This window comes from Papio anubis, chromosome 9 (genome assembly GCF_008728515.1).
Source record: "Papio anubis isolate 15944 chromosome 9, Panubis1.0, whole genome shotgun sequence".
In the NCBI taxonomy this organism is placed as follows: Eukaryota; Metazoa; Chordata; class Mammalia; order Primates; family Cercopithecidae; genus Papio; species Papio anubis.
In genome coordinates this window covers 108221146-108247997 of record NC_044984.1, presented here as the reverse complement: position 1 = coordinate 108247997, position 26852 = coordinate 108221146, and the positions used below count along the sequence as shown (strand labels likewise).

The 26852-nt window shown below is 49.9% G+C and overlaps 1 protein-coding gene across 2 annotated transcripts in view; it reads left to right on the top strand.

Annotated features, from left to right (window-relative positions):
• RBM19 (RNA binding motif protein 19) overlaps positions 1-26852 on the top strand; it is a 142036-nt gene that overhangs the window by 28161 nt on the left and 87023 nt on the right. For both annotated transcript variants that reach the window (XM_009181773.4, XM_009181772.4), the window contains 6 exons: positions 1207-1336; positions 11075-11250; positions 13539-13599; positions 17589-17668; positions 19829-19884; positions 23238-23354. In XM_009181773.4, coding sequence (XP_009180037.3) covers positions 1207-1336; positions 11075-11250; positions 13539-13599; positions 17589-17668; positions 19829-19884; positions 23238-23354 — 620 coding nt within the window. The remainder of the gene's footprint in view (positions 1-1206; positions 1337-11074; positions 11251-13538; positions 13600-17588; positions 17669-19828; positions 19885-23237; positions 23355-26852) is intronic.

Genomic DNA, 26852 nt, shown 5'->3' with positions numbered 1-26852 from the left:
CACTTTAACCCCATAATAGTGTTTAGCTTGGGACTCTGTGGTCACTAAGCTCTCAGGAAGTCAGTCTGTGCCTGAGCCATAAGAAAAATTATCTAGGTGGGGCCCCATGACTGAGATGTGAGCATCCTTTGGAATGTGACACCATCCTTTCTTCCTTCTGCTTTGGGAGGACATGCCCACCACCAAAGGCTCTCTCTGTGTGAGCCACAGTTTGAGAGCACTGACTAGGTGAGGCCTCCTGTTTTGGGCGGTGTCTATTTCACCAACAAGAAGACTGCTGTCTTCATTTTGCACATATGGAAACTGATGGCCTCTCTGATGCCCTGGCACACGATCGCACAGCTCAGTGTGATGCAGCTCGCTGTCTGCACGCCAGTCTGTTTCACTCTGAAGCATGTGTGTGTTTCTGAAACATAACTAATTTGCAAGGCTTTCATGGAGTATGAAATTTGAAAAGATTCAAAAAGGGCATTTGTTGACAAGTCTCGCTCCCACCCCGTCCTGCAGCTCCCCAGTGGCCGCCTAATGAGGCAGGTGTCATCAGTGTCTTGTTTATCACCCCCCTGCCCCCCCAGACCCCCCCCCTTTTTTTTTAAGAGACAGGATTTCCCTGGAGTACAGTGGCAGAATCCTAGCTCACTGCAGCCTCAAACTCCTGAGCTCAAGGGATCCTCCCACCTCAGCTTCCTGAGTAGCTACAGGTGTGTGCCACTATGCCCAGCTATCCTTTTAAAAAAATAACATCTGCATGCACACACACGCACGCGTATACAGGTGTTGCCCGTGGTTATATGCACATAGAGAGAAAGCGTGTTCTCTTAATGGGTATTTCACACTTCGTCCTGGAGAGCTGCACTTTACCAATGATGTGCTCTCTCCTCGTCCCACTCCCATCTAAAGTATAAAACTTTAGCGTTTCATACTCTGATTGGAAAAAGCACAAAGAGGGCCTTGGAGCTGCCGTATGTCTGGTGGCAACAGAGACTAAAGCCTCTCTCCTGTACCCTGAGATGCAGCACGGGGGCGAGTGTTGTCCTCAGGGAGTAGACAGCAGTCAGGGCTCTGGGCTGGGCTCCTTCCGGCTCCATTCTTGGGTGAATTGCCCACCGTCTGTGACCCTTGGGCTGTGATCTGCATGGGACTGAGTCCCTCCCTAGCAGTGTGTTGTAATGAGGACCCACAGGGCCATCACTCTTGTCTCTGCAGTTCCACCATGTCCCCCTGTATCTGGAGTGGGCTCCAGTTGGCGTCTTCTCCAGCGCAGCCCCACAGAAGAAAAAGCTCCAAGACACACCTTTGGAACCTGCGGAAAAGGATGAAGCAGAGCCAGAAACAGGTAAGAGCTGAGTCTGAGACCAGGATGCCTTGGGATAACAGGTGAGGGAAAGGAGGAGGGTGAGGGGCAGCGGGAAGTTTCTCATCGAGCCTCTGGTTTAAAGTTCTTTGTTCATGCTAGAGACTAGTGGGGCTCAGACTCAGATTTTATGGGCATGTCCTGTAAAAACCAGTGTCAGAATTATGGATGCAGCATGCTTTTAGTTTGTCAATTAAAGCTTGTAGGGGAAAAAAACTATCATCTATTACAAGGATTCAAAGCAGAGCAAGTGTAAACAACCTTCCTATTTCAAAGACGGGCCAGAATAGCTCATGGGGGAGGGTGGCTGGTACGGGAGATACTTATTCTCATGTCCTTGGAGTGGCAGTGCACTCTGATGTCCAGTGACTACAAAGGCAGGAAAGGAAGGGGAAGCCGTGGCCCCTGGGGGCCAGAGAGCACAGCCCCCACCCCCTGGCTAATGCTTCCTAGCTGGGGAAAGGGGTATCATTGGGCTTTGGGACTGGGCAGTACTTTCTTGTCAGGACTGCTTTGCAAATCACAAGACATTTCACATCCCTGGCCTGTGCCTCTGAGTGTCATGAGTGCCCCCAGTCCTTGTGACAACCTGGAACACCCCCATGCTTTCCTAGATGCCCACAGTGGGCAGTGTAGCCCCCGCATTTAGGACCTCGTAGTCTGAGAACCATGACCACATCTTAGAAGCCAAGACGAACAGGACCATGGTCATTCTACCCAGATGTTAAGATTTTCCTTGTCAGTAGTAACCACTCCTCTATACAACCCACATTACAGCAATCAGTTGTTTAATTTATTAAAATAAGGATGTTAAAAAAAAAAAAGTAATAAGTCCTTAGCTACTCTCTCCTTTGTTCTCATATTTTTTTTTTAATAAGGACATTTCATAGTTTTAAAAAAAAAATAGTTGGGGAGCAACATTGTCAGATTTAAGATTTTTTTTTTTTTTTTTTGAGACAGAGTCTTGCTCTGTTGCCCAGGCTGGAGTGCACGATCTCGGCTCACTGCAACCTCTACCTCCTGGGTTCAAGCAATTCTCCTGCCTCAGCCTCCCGAGTAGCTGGGACTACAGGCGCCCACCACCACACCTGGCTAGTTTTTTTGTCTTTTTAGTAGAGACAGGGTTTCACCATATTGGCCAGGCTGGTCTGGAATTCCTGGCCTCAAGTGATCTGCCTGTCTCAGCCTCCCAAAGTGCTGGGATTACAGGCATAAGCCACCATGCCCAGTCTAAGATTTTAATGAAATAGACTTTGCTGTACCTAACCTCCCCTGCCCTGTCCGCATTTCTCATTTCCGTGTTTCACTGTGGATCTTCAGGACTGGCTCAGCCAGCGCAAGGCATTTAGAAGTGCTGGTCTGGAGGCCTGTTTCAGTCAGGAAGCAAAATCCTTCAGTCCCTTTGCGGTGTGAGGACCCAGAAGCATCCCCTGTCGTTGGGGTTAATGATGATTGGTGTAAACCTTGTGAAAACCTGTCTCCTGCTCCTGCTCGTTTATGAGTTAGCTCTCTCCACTCCGTTTGGATCAGGGTCTCCTTCAAAACCTGTGCTTGCTCCCATCAAAACAAAATTCTCTTTATGTCATCTTGGCTTGTTCTTCACTGTCTCCCCCAAATCACAGCTGCCTTGGTTTTCAGTTCAGTTACTACCCTTGAACCTAAGTAATGTGTTTTTTTGGCCCAAAGCAAGTTCTCCTTCGAAACACAGAGATCATCCAGGACTGAGCGGCACTGAAATCAAATCCGGAGGAGGCCTCTTCCTGCAGCCTTGGGTGGCAACAGGAGGCAGGTGGGGGACACGTGGTGCCTCCCAAGGTGACCGCTTCCACCAGGCTTTTCATTTCCTTGTGTCCTGGGGATTCTCCCTCTCTGCTGTCTCCTTTGTTCTGTAACACTTGTCACAATTTCTATTTATTCTGTTTGTTTGTTACTCGTATTTGTTTCCTATCTATCTCAGCCAGACGTTGAGTTGTGAAGGCAGGGAGTGGGGCTCTCTCCTTCACTGCCCGGTACCGAGTACCCCGGGAGGCGCAGGCATAGGGAAGCTCGGTTCACAGGTGTCAAGGGAGTGAGTGAACGCATGAGAATCTGCCTCTTTGTACCTTGGAAAGATGGGGCTGGGTCATACTTGTCTTTCTCCCAAGCCTCTGGCACATAGTAGAAGCTTAGTTAGGTTTGAACGTTTGGTTTTGGTTTTTAGCCCTGCCTCAGAACACAGTGGTGACAGTAATACCATCTATCAGAATAATAGTGGGGGCCCCCATTTGTCCCCACCCGCACAAACGGCCCTTTATTTTATTTCAAATGCTCATCACTTCCTGGAATTGTGTCATGAGTGGGTTCCTTTCCCTGGTGTTGCTCTGTCTGACTCTGCCCCTGGAATGGCCACTCCACACGCCGAGAGCCCGTTGACCTTGCTCACGGCAGTATCCTAGCACCCAGGAATGTGCCCCCATGGCTGGTAGTGATCAGGAAGTGCGTGTGAGCGAACCCAAGAGCAAAAGCAGCAGTTATGCCATGCCGGGCATGGTTCTAAGCCCTTGGCGTCCTCATCATGTACGGCCTAGAGCTCCTGGAGAAATGGCCCTGAGATTTCCAGTAAGCAGCCACTCTGTGACTGGACAAACCACCTGCCTCTCTGAGGCTCGGTTTCCATATCTGTAAAATGGGTGTTGTATCTGCCCCGTCCCCCGAGGGCGTGGTGGGATGTCACATGCACATTACCAGTCTTCTGCTGCTGTTGGTGACCAAGTAATATAAATCACAGTGCATCTTGAGAGGCTGAGGCAGGAGGATCACTTGAGTCCAGAAGTTCAAGACAAGCCTGCACAACATGACAAAACCCCATTTCTACGAAAAATACAAAAATTAGCTGGGCGTGGTGGTGCATGCCTTGTTGTCCCAGCTACTCAGGAGGCTGAGTTTGGAGGATCACTTGAGCCTGGGAGATCGAGGCTGCAGTGAGCCGAGATTATACCACTACACCCAGCCTGGGTGACAGAGCAAGACCCTATCTCAAAAATTAAATTTAGAAAAATATGTCACAGTGAATAGTCTTTAACTCACCACGGGCACCAGCCCTGAGCCAGCAGCCGAGCTGGGCGATCAAGATGGACACCACACAGATGCACAGACCCCCTTCCCCAGGAACTCCTGAGCTGTGGAGGACAATAGAGCTGTTGGGGGACAAGTGAGATGTCACAAGTAGTAATAGAAGTGGGCCCTGAGTACAGCAATGTCTGCAGCACAGCACAGGGTGTGTCGCGGAGATAGTATGCTGTGGTTTACCGTCAGAGTGTTTTCCCACCCCCTGCCCCGCGGGTCCCCCAGCTTTCTGGATCTACATTGCAGGTTTGAGCATGTCCCCAACAGCCCCTACCTCCCAGAGGGGCTGCTTTCCAGGGCCTGACCATGACTCACACAAAGAAGGCCTTAGAGCCCGGCTGGCCGCCGGGCCTCCTTTGGCCCAGGAAGTTGTGCGTGTCTGTACTAATTCCAAGCCCTACTGCGTCCTGCGTCATTGGTGAATTCCCACAGAGCTGATCTCCAGGGCCTCCTCCTGCCCTCTCACTGCAGGCAGCCCGTGCACAGCCCCTCCTGGCTGGTGCTGTTCTTTTCACCTGCTCCTCCCCCACCCCCGCCCTCTTTGCATTGTTCTCGAAGCTTCGCCAGATCCCCAACTCCCCCGTGGTATGAAGACAAGGAGGGCTGAGGGGGACTCAGCCAGCCCCCAAAGCCCTGGATTTTCTCAGGCTCCCAAGGAAGAAGAGTAGGAGGGGAGTGGACATAGCTTTTTTTTTTATTTTACCCCCTTCCTTTCTGCAAAGCTCTCCTGTTCTCTGTACCAGTCTCGAGGGAGGGGGACAGCATGTTTTATCTCCCCACAACCAAGACCCTCACCTCCAGATAAAGGGCTCAGAGTGGGGGGAGGTCCTGAAAAGCTGCTTGCAACTGATAACAGTCTTTGCTGTCAGCTCCAGCGCCGAGAGCCGGGAAAGGGGAGGAGGCCGCAGTAAATTCTGTGGCCTGATTATAATAAAGCCCCATGTGGCGATGCGTGACTGAATTTGATTGTGCTAACTACAGATGGAAGCACATTTCCCCCTGCCTCTCCCAGCCCCCTCCAGCCCACCTTGCTTTTAGATCCTTCCCCTCACTCCCCCGCCCCCGGGCCCAACCCTGATTCCTGTCTCACTTCTTCCCTCTTTTTCTGGTTCCTGGTGATTTTGTTGGCAAACATCTGTTTGAGTTTCACAATACCTTATTTTTTTCTTTCCCATCTTTCTTTTGTCTCCTGACTTGGGGCCAGCAGCAGAAGTGCTTTTTAAAATAACCTTTGGCTTCATGGCCTTGGCTCCTGGCTGTCTCCACGCCTCTCTGGACACAGCCTGGCCTGGTGACTCAGGGAGCAGAAGCTGACTGGTAGTGGCGCCCAGCTGTGAACTCGGACGCCTGGCCTTGGCTGGCCTTCCTGGGAGCATGAAGCCAGCAGCTCACCCTGCAGGGAGAAGGGGAAGGAGGGCCGGGGGCTCCCCACACTGGGTTGTCTTACCTCTCCCAGGGTTAGGGATTTCCAACATTTTCCCCTGGATTTCTCTCTCATCAAGGCCTGCTGGGCAGTGTGGGTAGCAGGGATGATATTAAAAACAAAACTGTTCTCTCGCAGCACTCACTTCAGGCCCAGGCTCAGGTCTCACAGCCTGTTCTGCATTCATTCTCATCATCGTCCTGCAAGTAGGCACCATGATGGCCAGCCCCTTTTTAGATGGAAAGAAGGAAGCACAGAGTTTGCATGACTTGAGCAAGGTCACACATGTGGAAAGAGTTGGGATGTGACCTGAAGCCATCAACTCTGAGGCCTGTGCTCTTACCTAAAACCCCACAGCTCCTCTTGATCACAGTAAGGGCTATTTCGTGATCGCTGTGTTGTAGGCGCATGCCGAGTGCCCAACATACTCATTGTCCACAAGTAGATCTGCTCTGAGCCCAGTGCTGGAGATGCGGTGCCAACTGAGTCAGACTGGGTCCTGTCCTCAAGCTCTCCGTGTAGCTGGGGAGCACAGCTAGAGGAGCAAACTGCTCCGTACGGTGATGCCAGAACAGGACAGGGCTCTGAAAACAGGAAAGCAGAAGAATGGAACAGCAAGTGGCTGGGCCCGGGCTGGAGACTGCTTGAACTACAGTGGACAGGATGAGCTCCCTGCGGGGAGGCTGTGTGAGAAGGAGCCAGGCCTGGGAAAGCAGCAGACCAGAAGAATAGGCAGAGGCCAGCAGGTGCAAAGGCTCCGTGGTAGGGAGGGGGGCTTGGCAGGCTCGACCACCAGAAAAGAGACCAGTGTGTTTAGAATGGAGGTGACAGGAGAGAAGGGAAAAGGGTAAGGGATGAAGTCAGGGAAAGTGGTGAGCCAGAGAGAGGGGCAGAGGGCACAGCAGCAAGGAGGCTCTTCATTCTGGTGAGGTGAGAGGTGATGGAGCCATGGCCTGGCATGTGGAGGAAGTAGTGGATACTTGCATTTCCAAACAGCCCAGCAAAGCGCAGGTGTATGAGGACTGCTGGCAAAGATAACAACTCTTCCCCCTTCGAAGCACACTGGCCACTGCTCATGGACCTGGGAGGCCATGCTGAGGGCTGCTGGGCACTCCACGTTGTTGCCCTTGTAAGACTTGGGAACTCCTGGAATGCCACGCTGGGGACTGGCTGGGTTCCAGGGCCTTGTGGGAGAGAGGGGGAAGGGCCATTATCTTTGTCAGTGGTCTGCATACACCTGTGTTTTGCTGGGTTTTGAAACAACCTATACAATACATCCTATACAATATACTCACATTAATTTACAGTTCATTTAAACTTCAAATGTAGATTTTGCATTCCTTCTTGTTCATAATTATTATATCATCGTCCTTTTAAAATTTGGTAATTGAGTTTACAGTCACTCACTGTTCTGTTTACCAATGTTCCTACAAATTAGTATGACTTTGGGGTTTTTGTTTGTGTATGTATTTTTGGTATCAGGGGAGAGGTGGTTTTCATAAACTCCATTGTATAAGTAAGGGTGCTGAGACAGCAGTGAAGTTACTCGCCCAGGGTCATGCAGCTAGGTTGTGGCAGGGCTGGGACTAGGCCTGCCCTCGTCTTCCGGGGCCCTTCTCCAGTAGATCTCTAAAGACCGTGATACCCTTGAATTGTTAGTTCTTCTAGGATCCAGGATGAAGTTTCAGGTGTAGGGTGGTGGTTGCTATGAACGCAAGGTTCGGGGAAAGAACGGACGTCTCCGGGGTCAGCCAGAGCCTGCGCTGTTGGAGGAAAGGCAGACCCCTTTGAGAACATCTTTCATTTCAAGCTGGGTGTTCCTCCCGAAGGGGAGGGTAAGAGGCTGACTTATGGGAGGTTGGAGATGCCGGGTGAGCCCCATGCCAGGCCAACTGCACACCCAGATAATCAGTCTTCACCATCCTCACATTTCCCTCTTGTTCTTCCTGGGCTGGGGCTAAGGGCAGCTGATCTGCCAGGGAAGGGATCTGTCCAATCCTGGTCTCAGCTCTGTTACTAAACCCAAACATCACACCTCCTTGGGCAGGTGCCTGGGCGTTTAATGATGCCCTTTGTAGCACACCAGCCACCGCTCATGGACCAGGGAGGCAGTGTGGAGTCAACTCCAGCCGCGCTAAGGGGTGCTGGGCTCCCCGGGTTGTTACCCTTGTGAGACTTGGAACTCCTGGAATGCCACACTGGGCACTGGCTGGGTTCCAGGGCCTTGGGGGAGAAAGACAGAAGGGCATCTGCCAGTGCTCTGGGGCAGGCTAGATGCAGGTAGCAGAGCACCGAGGTTTCAATGAGCTGGTGTACTTGTTGACTATTGCCTAATTTAAAAGTCACTTGCCATTAAGTTGCCAAGATTTAAAAACCATGGGATTTCCTCTGTAAAGCTGAATTTCCTGCTTCTCTTAATAGATCTGAATTCTGGCCACGCTAGGTTGACCTTTCTGTCAATTGGCCAGTGCCAAGAAGGGGCTGCTCCCTTAAAGTGGCCATGAGCCCTCTTGGTCACCATCCCCACTATGCTTTTTTCTATAAAATTTTTTTCCAGTCTTCCATGAACCTGTCTCATCAACCAGAAGGTGCCTGAGATTTCGGGTTCCGATGCGGCAGCCTCCAGAACTCTCCTTGGGCCCCCGTTTTCTGTGATGTAGCTGCTGTGGTCATGAGTGAGACTGTACTCAGGGCATCCAACCATGTGCCTGGTGCATGGTAGGGGACCTCATCAGTGTTCTTTCCTTTCTCCTTTAATCTCCAAGATGTCAAACGCCAAGGAGGGCCAGCGGGGTGGAAATATCATTCCCTGCTGAAGGTCATGGTTTTCATCTCCACTGAAGTTCTGGTCCAGGACCTGAAGTCTTAGCTGCCTTGCATAGCTTTAGTTCTCACCGTTAGTGGTACTTTTTCCTCCAGCTTTGTTTGAAAGTTGGGTTTTGAGTACAAAGGGCCACACCATGGAGTCTGTCTTGTTGGGTAAATTGTGTTAGTTTCTTGGTTGAGGGAGGAGCCTTTGTGTAGATTTCTTCTTTTTTTCCTGGTATCTGAGTCTCGACTCTGGGCTTACCAGAGGGACGAAGGCAGTGTGTTCAACTGATGTTAAAGAGACAGGATTATCATGGTAGCTGTTTCTGTAAGGACTTAAAAGGGTTGTTTTATGACAAAGTGGTCAAAGCTTAATTAGGACTTGAAAGCATTAGGCTTCCATCAGAAAGGGCACGACAGACAGAGGCATCTTTGGTGCTTGACAGTGAGAGTGTGTGGGATGGAGCTGAACCCCAGAAAGCCCCCTTACATCATGCAGAAGTTTGAACTATGCAAGTGAAGGTGTAAGTAGAAGAAGCAGGCTGTCTCCATCAGCTCCAGCCTACCCGCCCATGGAACCTCCAGGTGCTTCTGCCAGGCTAGGGTGCAGGGTTTAACTCTTAAGGGAGGTCACTGGTCATCTGCTTAGAAACATTGAGGGTGAGGGATGTGAAGGCACAGCCTGAGAACTGCTCTGAAGAATTGCTAAGACAGTCTGATTTCCTGGGGGATATGGGAATAGCTTCAGAAGCCTTGTCTTTGGAGGAGGAATTTGTCTCCAGGTCCTAATCATGTGACTTGGGGAAATTGGGGAACTTGAAACGAATTGAACACATTTCCTCCTAAGATTTCTCAAAAGATCATGACACTGCCCTGTTCCAACTTCCTGAGGCTTCTGTCAGCTGAGAATGAAATCTACATGCTTAGGGGCACTGCAGCTAGCAGGTCTAGTCTCCCTGTTCCCAACTCCCTGAGCTGCAGCCACACACAGACAACACGCATGCAGACACACACACACACACAGACACACACACCCCTTGCTAACTCACAGCTTCATATTTGCTCTTTAGAGAACCTCTCTAAAGAGCCTCTCCCTAAAATGCTGTTCTTTCAGAGTAGGAGCGGCACAAAGTGCTAGCAGTGACAGGTTGAAATGACAACCATCCCTAATGCCATTCTCCAGAAATAAACCAGGAGCACTTTATGCATCTCCTTCCTGTGATCCGTGTGTGTGTGTGTGTGTGTGTGTGTGTGTGTACACACTTGTATGTTTTCTCATAAATGTGCAGATCGTGTTTTTTGTTTGTTTTTTGTTTTTGAGATGGAGTCTCACTCTGTCACCCAGGCTGGAGTGCAATGGCTTGATCACAGCAACCTCTGCCTCCCAGGTTCAGGCAATTCTTGTGCCTCAGACTCCCGATTAGCTGGGATTATAGGTGCCCACCACCATGCCCGGCTAATTTTTTATTTTTAGTGGAGACAGGGTTTCACCATGTTGGCCAGGCTAGTCTTGAACTCCTGACCTCAAGTAATCTGCCCGCCTCAGCCACCCAGAGTGCTGGGATTACAGGCATGAGCCACTGTACCTGGCTTAGATCATGATTTAAATTACCTTGAACATTTTCTAAAATTACAGTATACACTTTTTTTAGTATCTTAATTTTTCTCTAACTTTTTTGTGATGAGCTTTGTTGTGTGTCATTAAACGTTCTTTGGAAACATCATTTTTAATGACTACATATTATTCCAGCTTTTGGTGGTTCTCTACCTTACCTAGTCTCTTGTTTGTGAACGTCGAGTATTTCCAGTTTTTCCCTGTGATGCGTAACTCTGAATTTAATATGTGTAGACAAAACCACACTTTTTGTGTATATGCTTCCTGAAGTAATGCATATGAGGGATTTTGATGGTATATAACATTCTTTAGGCTCAAGGGAGTAGTATTTAGACGCTTCCTAAGTTTTGCTCCCATCCTATAATTTTTGAAAAGTTTTAAGTTGCATTTTAGTTTGAAAGTTCACTAAGGGCTATTTTTTTGAGGAAAAATAACATTTTGCTTAGGCTTGTGATTTAGTAAAACAGTTCACATGGTAATTTATTTTGAAGTTCAAATTAGTGTGAGCTGGTCCTGTTTAGGCTCTGTTTGGGGGCTGTGTTTCGTATTCCTTTCTCTTTACAACATAGCAAGGGCAGGACTTTCTCTCTGTCTCAAGAGTTGCTGAAGCTCAGCACAAGTTGGGGATCACAGTGCCCCTTTCTGCCACTGCCTGCAGAGGCAGAACCCCTTTACCTAGTAGGCTCTTTGCAGTTGGCCCCAGGGCTCTGGTGGGTTTGACATTATTTCATGGATTTGATGTTTTGTCTTTGTTTTGATGGGGATTTAGTGCCTGATGGTGAAAGCCCAGAAGGTGAAAATCCAACAGAGGAAGGAGTAGACAACTCTTCAGCAAACATGGAAGAGGAGGAGGAGGAAGAGGAAGAAGAAGAAGAGAGTCTCCCAGGGTGTACTCTGTTTATTAAGAATCTCAATTTTGACACAACAGAAGAGAAGCTGAAGGGAGTGAGTGGTTTCTCAGCCCAGTAGGGAGGGCTGTGGGATGGGAAACCCTAGTCTACTGATGTGGCTACTGCATTGATTCTGCCTTAAAACATGATGCGTGTTAATATGCACTTGGGGCAACAACCAGCACCACCTACTTGACCCCTTCTCCTGGGGTGTCCAGTAGACAGCTCAACTGAAGACTAAAGCAGTAGCAAGGCTGGCCAGGAGGCCTGAGAGGGGCTACCACATATGCTTTGGAGACATACCAGAATCTCTAGGGAGACCGTGTAATATGAAGGCAATAGTTGTTTCTATGATGTAAACTACCCAAAAGTCAATGTCAGCACAATCCTCTCAGCCTGCTGGGAATAATGGAGAAGCCACGTCAATGAATGAGGGTCTGGGCCTGACCTGGAATCCCTGGATGGGGTGAGATTTTTGCATTTATGGGAAGAGGGAAGGGGATGAAAGGGCAGGGCGCTCCAAATAGAAGGTTGGTAAAAGCCAAATGAGGGCTGTGCTGAGTGAGGGCAGGGGGCTTCTAGAAGGAATTGGACCAGCGATCAGGAAACAACGGGGCCTCCAGTTCCAAAGAAGTGGGGTCTGCAAGCTCCCCTACTGTGTGGCACCTCCCTCAGGAGACCCTTTATTTCTAGAGACTGGGCTTGGCACAGAATAAACACTCAATGGGTTTTTCAGTTTTTTGTTTTGTTTTAATGAATAACAACAGCAGGCTGATAGCCATCAACTTGTTCTGGGAAAGAAGCTGGCCATAAGAATGGACCTGATTGATTTCTAAAAATCCCTCTGAACCCTAAAATTCTATCATGGGGTCAAGAGAGAAGACAGTGTCCACTGAGCCTCAGGGGTAGGAACATGGTGGGCAGATGATACGGAGGCAAACGTTGGGGTGTGGTAGAGAGGCAGAGGGCCACAGCCCCTCTGTGACCCTCTGGCTCGGCCTCTGTGATGTTACTGTCCCTTTACCTATCAGAAGAGCGGCCCCAGCAGCAGAGATACACTGACTAAAGCAGCAGCATTTAAGAAGCTAAGATTTACCTTATTAAGCAATTGGAAACCCACCCTTAGACTTGCCTTTGGCTACTTCCTGGTTCCATTTTTGTTTTGCTTTGCTTTTAAACAGTGGCATGTGCTGGTAGCATCCAAAAGGTAGATAGATTTGAATATGTCAGATAGATTTGAACATTAGTTTTATTTTTTTTCTGGTGCGGGTCTGGTATGGGAACATCATTATCCGGGATCATTGTTTCCTGGGAGATGCACGCAAACAGCAGCCCAAGAGCATCCTCTGAATTCAAGGATTCTGGAGCTGGAAGTCACAGCCAAGATGACCTAGTTCACTCTCTTCATGGAACATGGCTGGAGGCTGAGCTTCAGAGAGGCTGGTTCACTGTCCTTAGGTCACACAGTCCACTTGAGGCCCTCAGGGGAAGAGCCCCTAGTTCCCAGGGCTCCTGTCTCACGCCCTGAGTGCAGAGCCGTGGTTAGCAATCAGCCTCCTTGGGCTTGGATCCCAGCTTTGCTCCATGCTAATGATGTGACCCTGAGTGAGTCTGTCAGCCTTTCTGTGCCATAGTTTCTTCATCTGTAACATGGGGATGTTAATAGACTCTTCTCATGGAGTTGTTTTGATGACTGGGTGAAGGAGATATTCCAAGTAAAGCACCTGACACTTTAAACACAAGAGTCAGTAAGCGGCTGCTGCTCGTAGTATTTGTTTCTCAAGATTCTCCTGGGCCCCGGGGCTTCCCCGTTGCCCATTGGTGAATGGGCACCTGCCTTTCCCTGGGCCCCGTGTGTGGTGCTGCAGACACAGTCGGGAACCAGGTAAACATGGATTTTGCTATGATTGGGTTTCAAATTCTAGCAAAGGAGACAGAAAAAGTTAAGGGGAAAATAGAATAGACTATGACTTAAAATTTTTGTAAAAATTATTTTAGCATTTGGTGCAGGGGGCAGTGAGAGGCCCGGACTGGGACAGTAGACCCCATGCTCCAGAACTTAGGCCCGGCTTCCCGATTGCATGATCTACAGTCAGTCTCTCACTGTTCTGTGTCCTACTTCCTTCTTCTAAAACTGGAACAAGAAACAAGCCCAGCTGCTCTTATGGGGAACCCTAGGGGACTGTCCAGGTTACTTAAAGAAGGTCATCACTCATCACCTCAAAATGGTTTGGGGACGCCAAGTTGTCCATATGGCAAATTTGGGGGTATAGTGTTTGACAGGGGCCCTTGCCTGCATAGTGGTTTAGAGCTGCTGATGATACTTGTTACTTTCTTATCCAGGTGTTTTCAAAAGTGGGGACAGTGAAGAGTTGCTCTATCTCCAAGAAGAAGAACAAAACAGGTATTCCGCATGAAATTCGGAAAGTATTCAGTATTCAGCCGGAAAGAGTGGTTTCCAAAAGAAGCTCCAGCTTCAGACAAGGAGTTGAGGGAGTTCTCCCTTGCACATTTTGAAGGTTCTCTTTTTTTCTGAAGCATGGTCGGCCTCAGACTCTTTGAAAGTAGCCCCTCTTTCTGTTCCCCTGGAGTCTCCTGCTTTCCAGTCGAAGCAGCCTCTCGGATCAGATCCTCCTAGAGCCTCCAGCACCTCAAACCGCCGGGGTGGTTTCAGAGTGGTGCCATTTGTGGGCAGATAGCGAGGACCCTGGATGGTATCTAGAGGCTCTGCCTCCTCCCAGCACGTCTGTGCTCTGAAAGTTTGCTAGGAAATAGCAAGAAACAACCAGTCTTGCGCTCTCCCTCTTCCCTTCTGAGGGAGATAACCCAATTGTAGATCTTCTGGAACATTCCACTGAGTCATTAACCACACAGATTTTCCTGAGTTACTAACCATGCACCTCCCAGGCCAGTGGGTACATGGGCAGGCAGAGAGCACCCTCATCTCTCCATTCGGCCCTGGGTGCTATCCTGAGTCTCCTGGCCTCTGCTGGGCTGTTCTCCAGCCCTGGCTTCCTGCAGGGGATACGTCCTTGCTTTTGCGCTGCCGTGCCAGCCCTATCCTGAGTCCCTTTGGTTTGGCAGGATTTGTAGGAATGCCACATGTGTCAGCCCACACTGTGTCCTGAGCACCTGCTGAATGCAAAGTACTGGGTGGCCAGAATGTCTACTGTTGAGTTATTCCTCAAACAGTCCCCAGGCCCCACCAGGCAGCAGGCACGGTGTTAGTTATATATAAGACTGAGGGAGACGCAGCCCTGCCCGCAGCATGCACACAGTCTAGCTGGAGAGAGAAATGCGCTGGTGGTTACAGCAGAGTGCAGCAAGAGGTTGGATGGCAGGGACAGGAGTCCAGCACAGGGGATGGATGCCACATCAGCCCAAGGCTGGGAGGGTTGGGGGTGCAGAGCAGCCAGGCGGCGGGAACAAGGTATTCAGAGGCCACTCACACTAGTGGCCGAGCCTGGGGAATTTGTTGAGGAAGAGGCAGGAGATATGCCTAGAAAGGTAGGCGAGTTCCAAACCATGACGTGGCTTTTATGCCACACACACAGAAGAGTTTTGACTTTTCCCCGGAAGTACTGGGGAGCCGTGGAGGGTTCTAAGCAGACATATGGCACAGAAGTCAGAGCATCCTTGTATTCATTTACCAGGCTGCCATAAGAAAATGTCACAGACTGGGTGGCTTAAATGACAGAAGTGTGTTGTCTCACAGCCATAGAGTCTAGAAGTCTCAGCTCAAGGTGCCAGTAGAGTTGGTACCTTCTGGAGGCTGTGAGGGAAGGTCTGTTCCAGGCCTGTCTCTGGGCTTATAGATGGCCGCCTCCATGTTCACAGGGCATCCTCCTTGTATATGCCCATCCCATGTTCAAATCCACCCACACTTTTTTAAAAAGAACAGCAGTCATCCAATCATACTGGATTTAGGGGCCACCCTAATGACTGCATTTATTTTTATTTTTCGAGGCAGAGTCTGTCACCCAGGCTGGAGTACAGTGGTGTCATCTCAGCTCACTGCAACCTCTGTCTCCTGGGTTCAAACGATTCTTTGCCTCACCTTCCCCAGTAGCTGGGATACAGGCAAGTGCCACCACGCCCGGCTAATTTTTGTATTTTTGGTAGAGATGGGGTTTCACCATGTTGGTCAGGCTGGTCTCGAACTCCTGACCTCAAGTGATCTGCCTGCCTTGGCCTCCCAAAGTGCTGGTAATACAAGCGTGAGCTTCCACGCCTGGCCTGTGACCTCATTTTACTTGGTTACCTCTGTAAAGAGCTTGTCTCAGATAAGGTCACATCTGAGATACTAGGGGTCAGGATTTCTACATGTGAGTCTGGGAAGACACCGTTTACCCCTTAACATCCCTGATCTGCAGAGTCTTCATATATAGTTTTGGATGCAAGGAAAGGCAGCTAAGTACCAAGTTAATGATGAGAAGGACCAGTTGTGAGGATTTCAGGGAAAAAAAACAAAAAAGTTGTTGCTGAAGTCCAGGATGGGGGTACACCCAGATGGAGGCACACCCAGGCTAGCAGGTGGAGGTGGCTGTCCCTACCTCTCACTGCGCCCAGTCAGATGCTCTGTGGGGCCAGCCTTGTCCTCCTGGGGAGTGCTCTTCAGCATGTTTTAGAAGTGGTTATCTGATCTTTCCATGTCATAAGCAGCTCTTAAAACATACACTCTCTCATTCAAGGGCCTGTATTTGAGAGCCTTGTTCTCTGGGGCCCGTCCGTCACAGTGTGGGGAAAGTCTAGACAATGTGTATCAGTCAGGGTTGCAGCAGGAGACAGCAAGCACTCTCAGCTGGGGTTGGAGCAGAGATGTCTGTAAGGAGGGGGCCAAGGTGTGGCTGGGCTAAGGGAGCCCACAGGGATGTCCAAGGAGTGGGTTCTGTAGGAAGAATGCCTTTTCCCCTGCCTTGCCTGGAGGGACATTAGAGGAAAGTGTGTGACCAGAGCTTAGCTGAGAGTTGGAGCCACGAGATAACCTGCAGGAGTGGTGGCCGTGGATTGGACATGGCCACTGCAGAGCCACCCAAAGCAAGGAGGCAGATGGGGACGTGAGGAAGGATCCAGTACTCCAGCCTCTCTCTCCTCCATCCCCCCACCCCCCAATCCCAGATCAGAGCCTCTTGCTGGCTGATGCCAACAGGAAGCCAGGAATCTGGGGAGCCCAGGTAGAGCTGTCTATAGAGGTCAGCTTCCCATAGACATGGTGGTGGAGAGTGGATCTGCATAGTGTCAGTAACTCAGAGATGAACTTGACCTTCTCACGGTTGCCTTTCACACAGTCACTGCGCTTTTAAAATCTCATAGGTACGCAGACATGCCAGCCCACCACCTGCAGCCTCAGCCTCCAAAAGAGAGCTTTCGAGCAGTATCTGCTTGAAGAACGAACATTTAAAGTTGCCGTGGGGTGGCACTGGCTGTCAGTTCTGTCTGAGCCATGTATGGGCAATTAATGGAATTCCTTAATGCACTTGGCTCTTATTTTGAACACCTGCTGTCCATGGAACGGCAGGAGCATAGGTCTCACAAACAGCACAGTAAAGGTAAAGATAGAAACTGCAAAGTGAGCCAAAGGTAGAAAGCCTCGAGCCTCATTTGAACCCATCAGACTGAAGTGAATCTTTGAATTCACAATAAAGAATCAACCTAACAAATATGTATAAGATGCTGGGGTGTGAGTGGAAGGTGGGGGGACATCAAATCTAATGTCAAGAGGGCAAGATGTAATTAGGGATCTTAATGTTTTTTAGTGCCCTATAAAAGCACTCCTCCCTCCCCAGTCATACATAGTGACGAAGCAGAAGTTTCTGATGAAATTTTTGCAGTATTCTTTGCTATCTGAACTCTTGCTACTTGCATTCTAGAAGTAAGGAACCAGAGAAGTTTGAATAATGCAGTCGCCCACATGATCCAAACTTTATATCTGAAACCCAAGAACTGAATGGGATTGGCTGGTGAGAAATATTGTTTGTGAAGAGCAAGCCTTTGGTGCATTTGACTCTCACGCACATGTTCATTTTGGGCATTACGTGTGGACGCAGAGGACTGCCCAGGTAGAAGTTTTGCCACTGCCCTTCATGATGGTCATCTCTCTTAGTTCAGTCTCCCTCCCAAAGCAGAATCCTATTATGAAGTTAATTATCATGTCAGTCATCTGTTAATTAATAGTCAAATGGGCCTCAGGTGGCAGCCCTGTTAACTGCATTGACTGATTCGTCAAGATGACTAGTAATAAACAGTAAGCCAGGAGCCGAGATTTTTGGGGAATGAAGGGGGTATGAAAATAAGAGAAAATACAGCGCAGGGCTGGGGGCCCGTCACAGCCCTTGCATTTGGCCTTCTGCTTCCGCTTCACCCACTGGTGTGATTTCCACCTCTCTCTCTTAGGAGCACTGCTTTCCATGGGGTTTGGATTTGTGGAATACAGGAAGCCGGAGCAAGCCCAGAAAGCTCTCAAGCAGCTCCAGGTAAAGTAAGGATTCTCGGCTGAGGGCCGCGGAGGCGCTTGGCGGGTAGTGGGAGGTCCTGTCAGCCCTCTGAAATTGAGTGGGAATGTGTGTGAAGTCTACACTTGACCTGGCCCATTGCTTTCACCAGATCTCTAGGGCACTGTGGCCCAAGAAAAAATTAAGAACCTTTCCCAACACTCCACAGTCACCATAGTTCGTTCATTCGATCCATAGCACTATTATCAAGGGCCTGACGTGTGCCAGGAGTGGTGCTAGGCCTGGGAGAGGTTGCTGATGTGGGCCCCTCTTTCTGGTGGGGTAGACAGGCCATGGACCTCTGAATAAACATGCAGGACCAGGTTATGAAGACAAAGCTGCAAGTTGGGGGTGGAGGTGGGGCACTTAGGCTGTGTGGTCAGGGAAGGCCTCTCTAAGGAGGTGACAGTTGAGCCCACACCTACTTCGCCAGAAGTCAGCTGCACAGAGATCTGGGAGGGAGGTAGTTTGGGAGGAGGGACCATGTGCAGAGGGTCTGAGGCAGGGGCTGTAAGATGTGAATGAGCTTAGTACATTTGAAAAGCAAAGAGGCCACTGTGGCAGGGGCGGCGTGGGGTGGCGGTTCAGGGTGCAGGATGAGGAGAGAGGTGTGCAGGGCAGGATCTTCTAGGCCATTTTGCTGCTCAGCCTAAAGGCAGTTGGAGACCATTAGAGGGCCGTGAGCACACTGGCTTCTGCTCCAGCCTCTGCAGCTGCTGGTGTGGAGAGGGGACGATGGCTGGGGGCAGGGGACAGGTAGGAGACCCTTGAGTCATCCAACCTTGGCCAGGGCGGGAGAAGGTGGGGAGAACAGGGCTGAATCGAAAACTGTTTAGACAAAGACTCAACATCCTATTCAGACAGAGAAGGGAGATATGCCTTCCTGCTAGATCCTAAGTACAAGGACAGATTGCAGGAGGGGAGCTGGGGGAACGAGACAGCCTGGGATTGGCACCAAACCACAGGGCAAATTTTGCACCACCTATAAGTTCCTTTTTTTTTTTTTTTTTTTTTTTTTTTGAGATGGAGTCTTGCTCTGTCGCCCATGCTGGAGTGCAGTGACGCGATCTCGGCTCATTATAAGCTCTGCCTCCTGGGTTCACGCCATTCTCCTGCCTCAGCCTCCTGAGTAGCTGGGACTACAGGCACCTGCCACCATGCCTGGCTAATTTGTTTGTATTTTTAGTAGAGACGGGGTTTCACTGCGTTAGCCAGAATGGTCTCGATCTCCTGACCTCGTGATCCGCCCGCCTTGGCCTCCCAAAGTGCTGGGATTACAGGCGTGAGCCACCGCGCCCGGCCTAAGTTCTAATCCAGAAGTTCTGTGGCCTTGCCTGGGTTCCTTTATGGGATGTACTGTCTTAGAGTTAGATGATGGTGCCTAGGACGGCCTTCAGCTAATGTGAAGGAGATTCAGTAGGTGTTAGTAGCTTGAGAAGGTGTCCTCTGCTCCCTTCATAATGCCCCACATCCTAGGCTCTTCCTGGTCAGGGGCTGTGTACTCATTTAACTTAAAATCGGCTCTGCAGGTTCAGTGGTCCGTATTTCTCTTTCACGTGATGTAAGATTCTATGAAATTTTACTTTGCACATGTACTGTATTATGTTCTGGACATCGTTGTGTGCGTGCATATGTGAATATTGCCTCCAAGAATTGTTCCTACGAAGCTCTGTGTGCTGTATTTTATGGGAGATTTAAGGGATTTTCAAGGGTAATTTTGCTAATACACCAGTTCCGCCTTGAGGGACCAATGTTAGTACCTAGCTTTAGATGCAACTCCACTATGATTTAGAATATTTTTCAGGAACATACAAACTAAACCCAACTCTCTCTGCAAGCCAGACCTATGGGCCTTACTTTGCCTGAACATGCTTATAAACAATGGAAAATTCCGTGTCCCTTGAATGACATCTAGGTCAAGGCCTACCTGTGACTTAAGAGAGCATCCAAGGGCTGAGTCTCTGACCACCAGCTGCTGCCTGGGCTCGGTGTGAGCCATTTCAGGGAAAGGCCATCCTCTGTCCTCGAGGCCAGCTAGCCCCACTCGCTGGGGAACAGAGTCTGCCATCTGCGAGCCAGGGCTCTGCTCTGGTGAAGGATTTCTCGGGACAGAGAGATGAGCCATGTTGTCTTCTCTCTTAGGGTCACATCGTGGACGGCCACAAGCTGGAAGTGAGGATCTCGGAACGAGCCACTAAGTGAGTCTTCAGTGTCCTCAGTTCCCTTTCCTATGAGCTGGGGTTTCCTGTTCTTGCTGCCAGCCGCCCTAGAGGCTGTCTCTCACCCGTAAATGTCCTTTCCACCCATCCCTTTACCATTTAGGACTCTTCCTAATTAAGATACCTAATTAAGTTAGCATTTACCAACTCCGACCCCTGTTTTCCCAGTGAACTACAACAGTGTTAGTCCTTTGGGTGAATGTTCAATGCACGGGGTTTTTTTTTTTTTTTAATAAGAAAAGGAACAAGTGCAGGAGAAACAGGCAAACAACACTCATCTTGGGATAAATAAACCAAGGAAGAGCTGGAGGTTGCTGGTGCTGTGGATGAACCAGAAGAAGCTGTAAAACCTAGATGTTCCTCTTTATGGAACATGCTTTCTTAGAGCTGAATGACAGTGCCTACGATGGCCTCCAATTAATGTTATTTTCTGTAGGTGTTAGAGATGGAGGCAGACCAATTTGCCCAATGACCAGTATACTGAAGTAGGGGGATTATTTGGAGATTTAGCTTTGCTCCTCCATTTCTACTTGCTTGTATATCTAAATGAGCTATTACACCCGACGTGCCTCCAACAGTGTCCGACACATAACAGGTGCCCAGCGTAAGCCATTATTGTCATTATCATCTACTTGCCTTGGGTGATAAAATGACTGCCTCTAACAGCCCTAGAGCTGGTTTCAGATATTTATTCGGTAGTTTTCAGCAAGTTGGTCATTTGTTGTGGTCATCCAGCAAATTAGCTGCCAGCGAATTGACCTTTCTTTTTTCTTTTTTCTTTGTTGTTAATGCTTCCTGTGAATCCAGCTTGGGCCAGCTCTGGTGTTCTTCACCCATTGTGGTCTGTGCTATGTTAAGCATCCTTGGAGGGAAGAAGGCTTGGTACAGGGGCCCTCAGAAGTCTAATGGGGGTTCCTGAGCTACTAGTATAACAGAAAGAGGTCAGGCTTTGAGCCCCACACCTGTAGTTTCTAATCCAGGAGCTCTGTGACCTTGCATGGGTGACTTTGCCTCTGAAGTGAAATGTGCTAAGTAGAGGTTGTGTGTGAAGCATCTAGCACTTGCAGTGCCCATGAGCACTGAGCCAGCGGTTTCTGTCCAGTACCCTATCTCCAGAGAGCCAGCCTGAATTCAGCCTTGCAGGATCTCACTTCCTAGCCAGTGTTCATGAAACTATTGTTTTACTCAAGAAAAAATTACAGCAAGCCCACTGTGTACCATATCCTCCTCCTAGGCACTGGGGATGGCGTTTCCTTGGGAGTTTACACCCTAGGGCAGGCAGTGCTGTTCCATAGAAGCTTCTGCAGCAATGGAAATGTTCCACATCTCTTCTGTCCAAGATGGTAGCCAATTGCCACACGTGGCTATTTAGCTCTTGAGATGTGGCAAGTGCAACTGTTTTCGCTGTCTATTGCTGCATCACAAAGTATCCCAGAACTTACAGGCTGAAAACAAAACGTTGTCTCATAGTTTCATGGGTCAGGAATTCAGGAGCAGCTTAGCTGAGAATTCTGCCTCAGGGTCTCTCATGAGGTCACAGTCAGGATGTCAGCTAGGGCTGCAGTCATCTGAAGGCTCAGCTGGGGCTTGTGGATCTGTCGTAAAGATGACACACTCACATGGCTGCTGGCAGGGGCCTCAGTTCCTCACCTTGGGGATCTCTTTCTGGGACTGTTTGAGGGTCCTCATGGCATGGCAGCGGGTCTCTCCAGAGTGAGTGATCCAGGAATGGGAAAGGAGGAGGTCACAATGTCTTCTGCAACCTAGTCTGAGAATTCACACGCCATCCCTCTGCTGTGTCCTGCTGGTCACCCAGACTGGCCCTGGTAGAGCGTGGGAAGGGATTACATGGGGTATGAACACCAAGAGCCAGGGATCATCGGACCATCTTGGAGCCTGATACCCCAGCAACTGAGGAAGTGAATTTGTAGTTTTGCTGCTTCTATTTTTTTGAGACGGAGTCTCACCCTGTCACCCAGGCTGGACTGCAATGGTGTGATCTTGGCTCACTGCAACCTCCGCCTCCTGGGTTCGAGCAATTCTTGTGCCTCAGCCTCCCGTGTAACTGGGATTACAGGTGCCTGCCACCACACCTGGCTAATTTTTGTATTTTTAGTAGAGATAGGGTTTCACTGTGTTGGCCAGGATGATCTTGAACTCCTGACCTCAGGTGATCCACCTAAGCCTCCCAAAGTGTTGGGATTACAGGTGTAAGCCACCACGCCCGGCCTAGTTTTGCTTTATTTTAATTTAGATTTAACTAGCCACATGTGGCTGGTGGCCACTGTATGAGACAGCATAGCCCCCAGAATCACAAGACAAAAAAAGCTGTGCTGGGTAGCTGTCCCCTTCCTTGCCGAGGGTTCAGGCTAGGCCCCTCCCTTCCAGGCGTGGCAGCCAAGGAACATGATTAAATTTGTAATGTACTAGCACAGGGGTCAGTGCCAGGAAGAGAGATGAAGCTGGTGGGGGTGTGGGTGAGGGGGTTGCCATTTTAATGAAGACAGAGAAGGCCTGTGAGGAGGTGACATGGAGCAGGCCTGAAGGAGGTGAGTCCTAACGTGGTTATTATCATAACAGCTGCCATTTATTGAATGTTTACCACATGCTGGGTCCAGTACTGAGTCTGCTTATTAAATCTTCAGACAATCAAATTGGGTTGGCCTATCATTACACCCATTCTACAATGGAGGAAACTGAGGCCCAGAGTGGCCATGTTACTTGCCCAAGATCATAGAGATCCTAAGTATCCGATTTGACATTCATACCCAGCTTGTTAACTCCCAGCCTTTCTCACTTCCCTACCCTGTTTTGGTGAAGTGGGAGGTTTCCCTGGGAGAGCAGGGGGACAGGTCAGGTAGCACTGCATTGGGAATGACCTGGAACGTGGGCTGAGGGTGTCCTCGCTTGCCCCCTGGTCCATCTTCATGGTTAGGCCCCCGCATGTTCCTCCTCAGGTTATTGATGAAGTGTCACAAACAAGACCTTTGGAAACCAACCAGGGCCTTTCTTTGCAACTGGAGAGAAAGACACAATAGAGATTGGGTTTGGTGAGAAACCAGCCCCACCCTTAGCGGGGCTCCTTAAGTCCCTGGTGGCCCCAGAGTCTCTCAAATGAAGGGCAGCAGCCACCCAGGCATGGATGTGTCCCCCTGACGTCTGCAGCTATTTTGGGTCCTGTCGCCTTCCTCTCCTTTCATGTTGGTCCCCCACCCCACGCACCCTCCTTGAATCCATCACCTGAATATGCTGATGGAGGCGTGGTGAAGTCAGTGTTGGGCAGGAGCTGCTGAAGCCCCGAATAACTCGAACCCTCTGCCCTCATCCTCCAGGCCAGCCGTGACATCAGCTCGGAAGAAACAAGTTCCCAGAACGCAGACCACCTCCAAGATCCTGGTGCGGAACATCCCCTTCCAGGCCCACAGCCGGGAGATCCGAGAGCTCTTCAGGTGAGAAGCACTCGTTTAGTCCAGGGGACTGGCTTGTGGGCGGGGAGCCTGCCCGAGTCTCGGGGAAGGTAGCCTTTGGGTGCTGGATGGTTCCGCTGTAGGCCGGCTCAGTGGTCTTTCAAAGGTCGTCTTTTGGCTGCTTTTGATTTATCTCCCTTAATCTCAGTTGTGGCTCCCCAGAGTATTGTGCAGGAAAAAAGTCAAAACAGCCAGGTTTCCCTTCTCCAAGGCAGATGGAGAAAGGGCAGGCAGGCTTCCCTGTCCCCATCCACAAGGTGCAAGAGGGGCAGGGGCCCCAGTGGCTAAAATCCAGCCCTGCCCATGATCTGCTTGAAATTTCATCCAGGCCACCCCTTTGGTTTAAGGTGCTAGTTTTCCACCTTAGCCACACATTCCAGCCACCTGGCGACGGCTAAAACACACCTTTGCCAAGGCTGCATCCCCAGAGGGTTGGATTCCATTTTTCAACAGTGGGGTCCAGACATCGGTGTTGTGCTGAAAGCTCCCCAGGGGATCCTAATGTCCAGCCGGGGTTGGGGACCAGTGGCCTAAGTGGCTCTACGGAAACGAAGGTGAATTACCTGCACACGTAAAGCAGTCCGTCAGCACCTGCTTGCACAGGCGTGGGAAACGCAGCTGTCACGGGGACCCAGTCGGTAACGGCAGCAGGCTGGGTGGGGACTGAGCAGCAGGAGGGCCTCTCTCTGGCCATCCAGCTGGGATGCCACACAGGAACTCAGGCTTCATAAGACCAGTTCCCATGTTTTGAAAGAAACTAGCCATGTGGATTCTTAAGGGGAATTCATCAGCAACTAATTCACTTTTTAAAACCAAGACAAAGTCTGGCCTGCCCCAGGGCCGCTCGTTGGTGATCCCTATGCTGACGTGTTACAATGTTTGGCTTTTTCAGATTAGGTAGGCATCACCCAGCACCAAGCCCTGAATGAAAGAAATGTCCTTATATCAGGGCCTAAGAAGGGACTGCTTGAAGCCAAGCCCTCCCCAGGCATGGGCAGGGTAGTAGAGAGACCATCTAGCTCTCAGAATGTAATGGCAGATGAAGTCAGCTTCACCCAAACACATTGTTGAGGCTTGGGTGGGATCCAGGACTGCTTGGGGGACCTGCAGCACCGTGGCCTGCGTGTGGGGAACATTTAGAATTCTGCAAACTAGGTCTCGTTCATTCATTCTATGCTTGCACAAGGATCCGAGAGTGAAGCCTCTGTTAGAGTTGCCAGTTAGCATCTTGCAAGGTAATCTGTAGATACAAAATAAGCCTTGTGTTTTGGAAATGAAAAATAATTATCTTTGTGTGGCATCTACCTTCTTTGCTTTCACTCTGTAGTTTGAAGCATAAGAAGTCATCTGGGGAACTTCAGAAATCTTTGTCCTCTTTTTCCCCTGTTTGTTCTAAATCATACAATAGTATTCAGTTCATAAACAGATGTGGTGTGTGGTGAGCTGGGATCTGAGGCAGAGACCAATCCTGCCTGTATCTGGGAAACAGGATCTTAGCTATATGATCCCCGAGTATCCTGCACGGCAGGAACAGCCTGGCAAGATGGGGTCATGACCTGGGGGATGTTTCCCATTTCCCCAAACCTCAGTTGATCAGTCATCCCTCCAGGAAGGTATATAGCCTTAGCCTCTCGGTGTGTCTGCTTACTTTAACATGCTCTGCTTTTTAAAAGGAGTCCAATTTAAGAACTGCCAGATTAAAACAGTCTTGCTAAGAAGAGCGCATGTTGATCAGGAAAAAATATCCCGCCGAAATGACAGTTTCACTTGGTTCTGCAGTATATTTAGGATGACACTTATCCGGGGAAACAAAAGACCTCAAGGGAAGAGAGAGCACTTTGTTTGATCTCACGTATTATATTTATTTTTAGAAGACAGGGAATTAGTGTCCGCTGAACATAATTACATGTGGTGACTCTTCTCCTTGCCATTGTTCTGATGAGAGTTTTCTTAAACCCCTGAAAACGTAAGCCCTTCTTGGAGGGGCCGTACCTGCTATTGTTGTTCACTCCGACCGGGGTGTAAGGCAGTTCTTCATTGCAGACAGCAGGGGTCGCTGTGAGCCTTCTCAGGGACTTCTCCAAGATTGTCCAGGGAAGCCCCAGACAGGATTTCAGACAAAGCCACTGGCCGGTAAAGGTCGTTAGCCAGGGGGAGGTTTCAGGGTTTCGGGGAACCAGGATGGTCCACTTGGCCAGGCAGGTTCTATGGGTTTATCCTACCAGGTGTAGTAAAAATCACAACTCCCTTTTATTACACGCTTGCTGCGTACTGAGCTCTGAGCTTGAATGCCTTCCCGTGCAGAATCACCTCCTTTAAGCCGCACAGCAGCCCTGTGAGGGATGGTCATCCCTTTTGCACCTGGACAGAAACTGGAGACGGAAACTAGGGAGACGAAGTGTCCTGCCTGAGACCACGCTGCTGAGTGGGGATTTGGATCTAAGTCAGCCTAACCCAGAGCCCCAGCTTGGAGCCACTCCTCTCTGCTGCCTGTTCTGTTGGGTCTAAAAGGAGCTGTCTTCCTCCAGATCATTCCAGTGGGAACCAAATGACAGCGAGTGTGTCATTTGTACCAGGCACTGTGCTAGCCACGAGGCATATAGCTGTTTCAGGAGAGACTTAGGTCTCTCTGTAGGGGACCAGAGAGGAAACTGACAGTGACAGCCAGTGGGACAGGTGTGCAGGTGAGAGCGCAGGGCTCCGGAGATCATTCTCCAGGCAGGGCCTCAAGCCACCCTGCCTGCTGGAGGGGAGAGGAGGCGGCCTCCTAGCTGGAAGGAGCAGTGCATGGGTCCCTTCCCGGAGGCCACCAGCCTTCCACTGGGTCCTCAGTGCACCGCACTCCAGCCCCTTGACTAACCAGCCCTGGATTAAACCAGACAGGCATCAAGAGGCACTGCATGTCCGTGTTTCTGTGCGATTGCTGTCTGGGGCGACTCAAAGATTACGCTTTTGGAAACGCAGAGAGAGGCACAGCAGTGGATTCGTGGACAGCGATTCTCATCCTTTCTGTGGCTCTCTTTTGGGACCTCAGTTTCCCCTGGCGTAAACTGGTGGTAGTAACACTAGTGATAACATGCACTGTAATTTGTGCTGATGCCGTGGTAATATGTGTGAGTGCTGATTTCTTTCTCATGTCCCCGGCCCTGTGCGCTGCAGTGCCTCATGTTTCTAGGGGCCCATTCATCACCATGGCCCGGTAAAGCAGTTTCATGTCCACTTCTCAGTGAAGAAGCCAGCTCCGGAGCCCAAATTCCACCCACTGGGTCATCAGATGCCTCAGGCCGCCACCCTGCTCAGCAGCCTCAAGGACTATAAGGATTAAATGAGATTGTGCAGATGAGGCACTTAATCCAGCCCCTGGCAGGGTAGCAGGTAGTTAATAAATGTTGACTGTGGTGTTCAACAGCACCAAACCAGTGGAGCCAGGATTTGAACCCAGGGTTTGAATCTGACTTTATAGACAGAACCCAGGTCCAC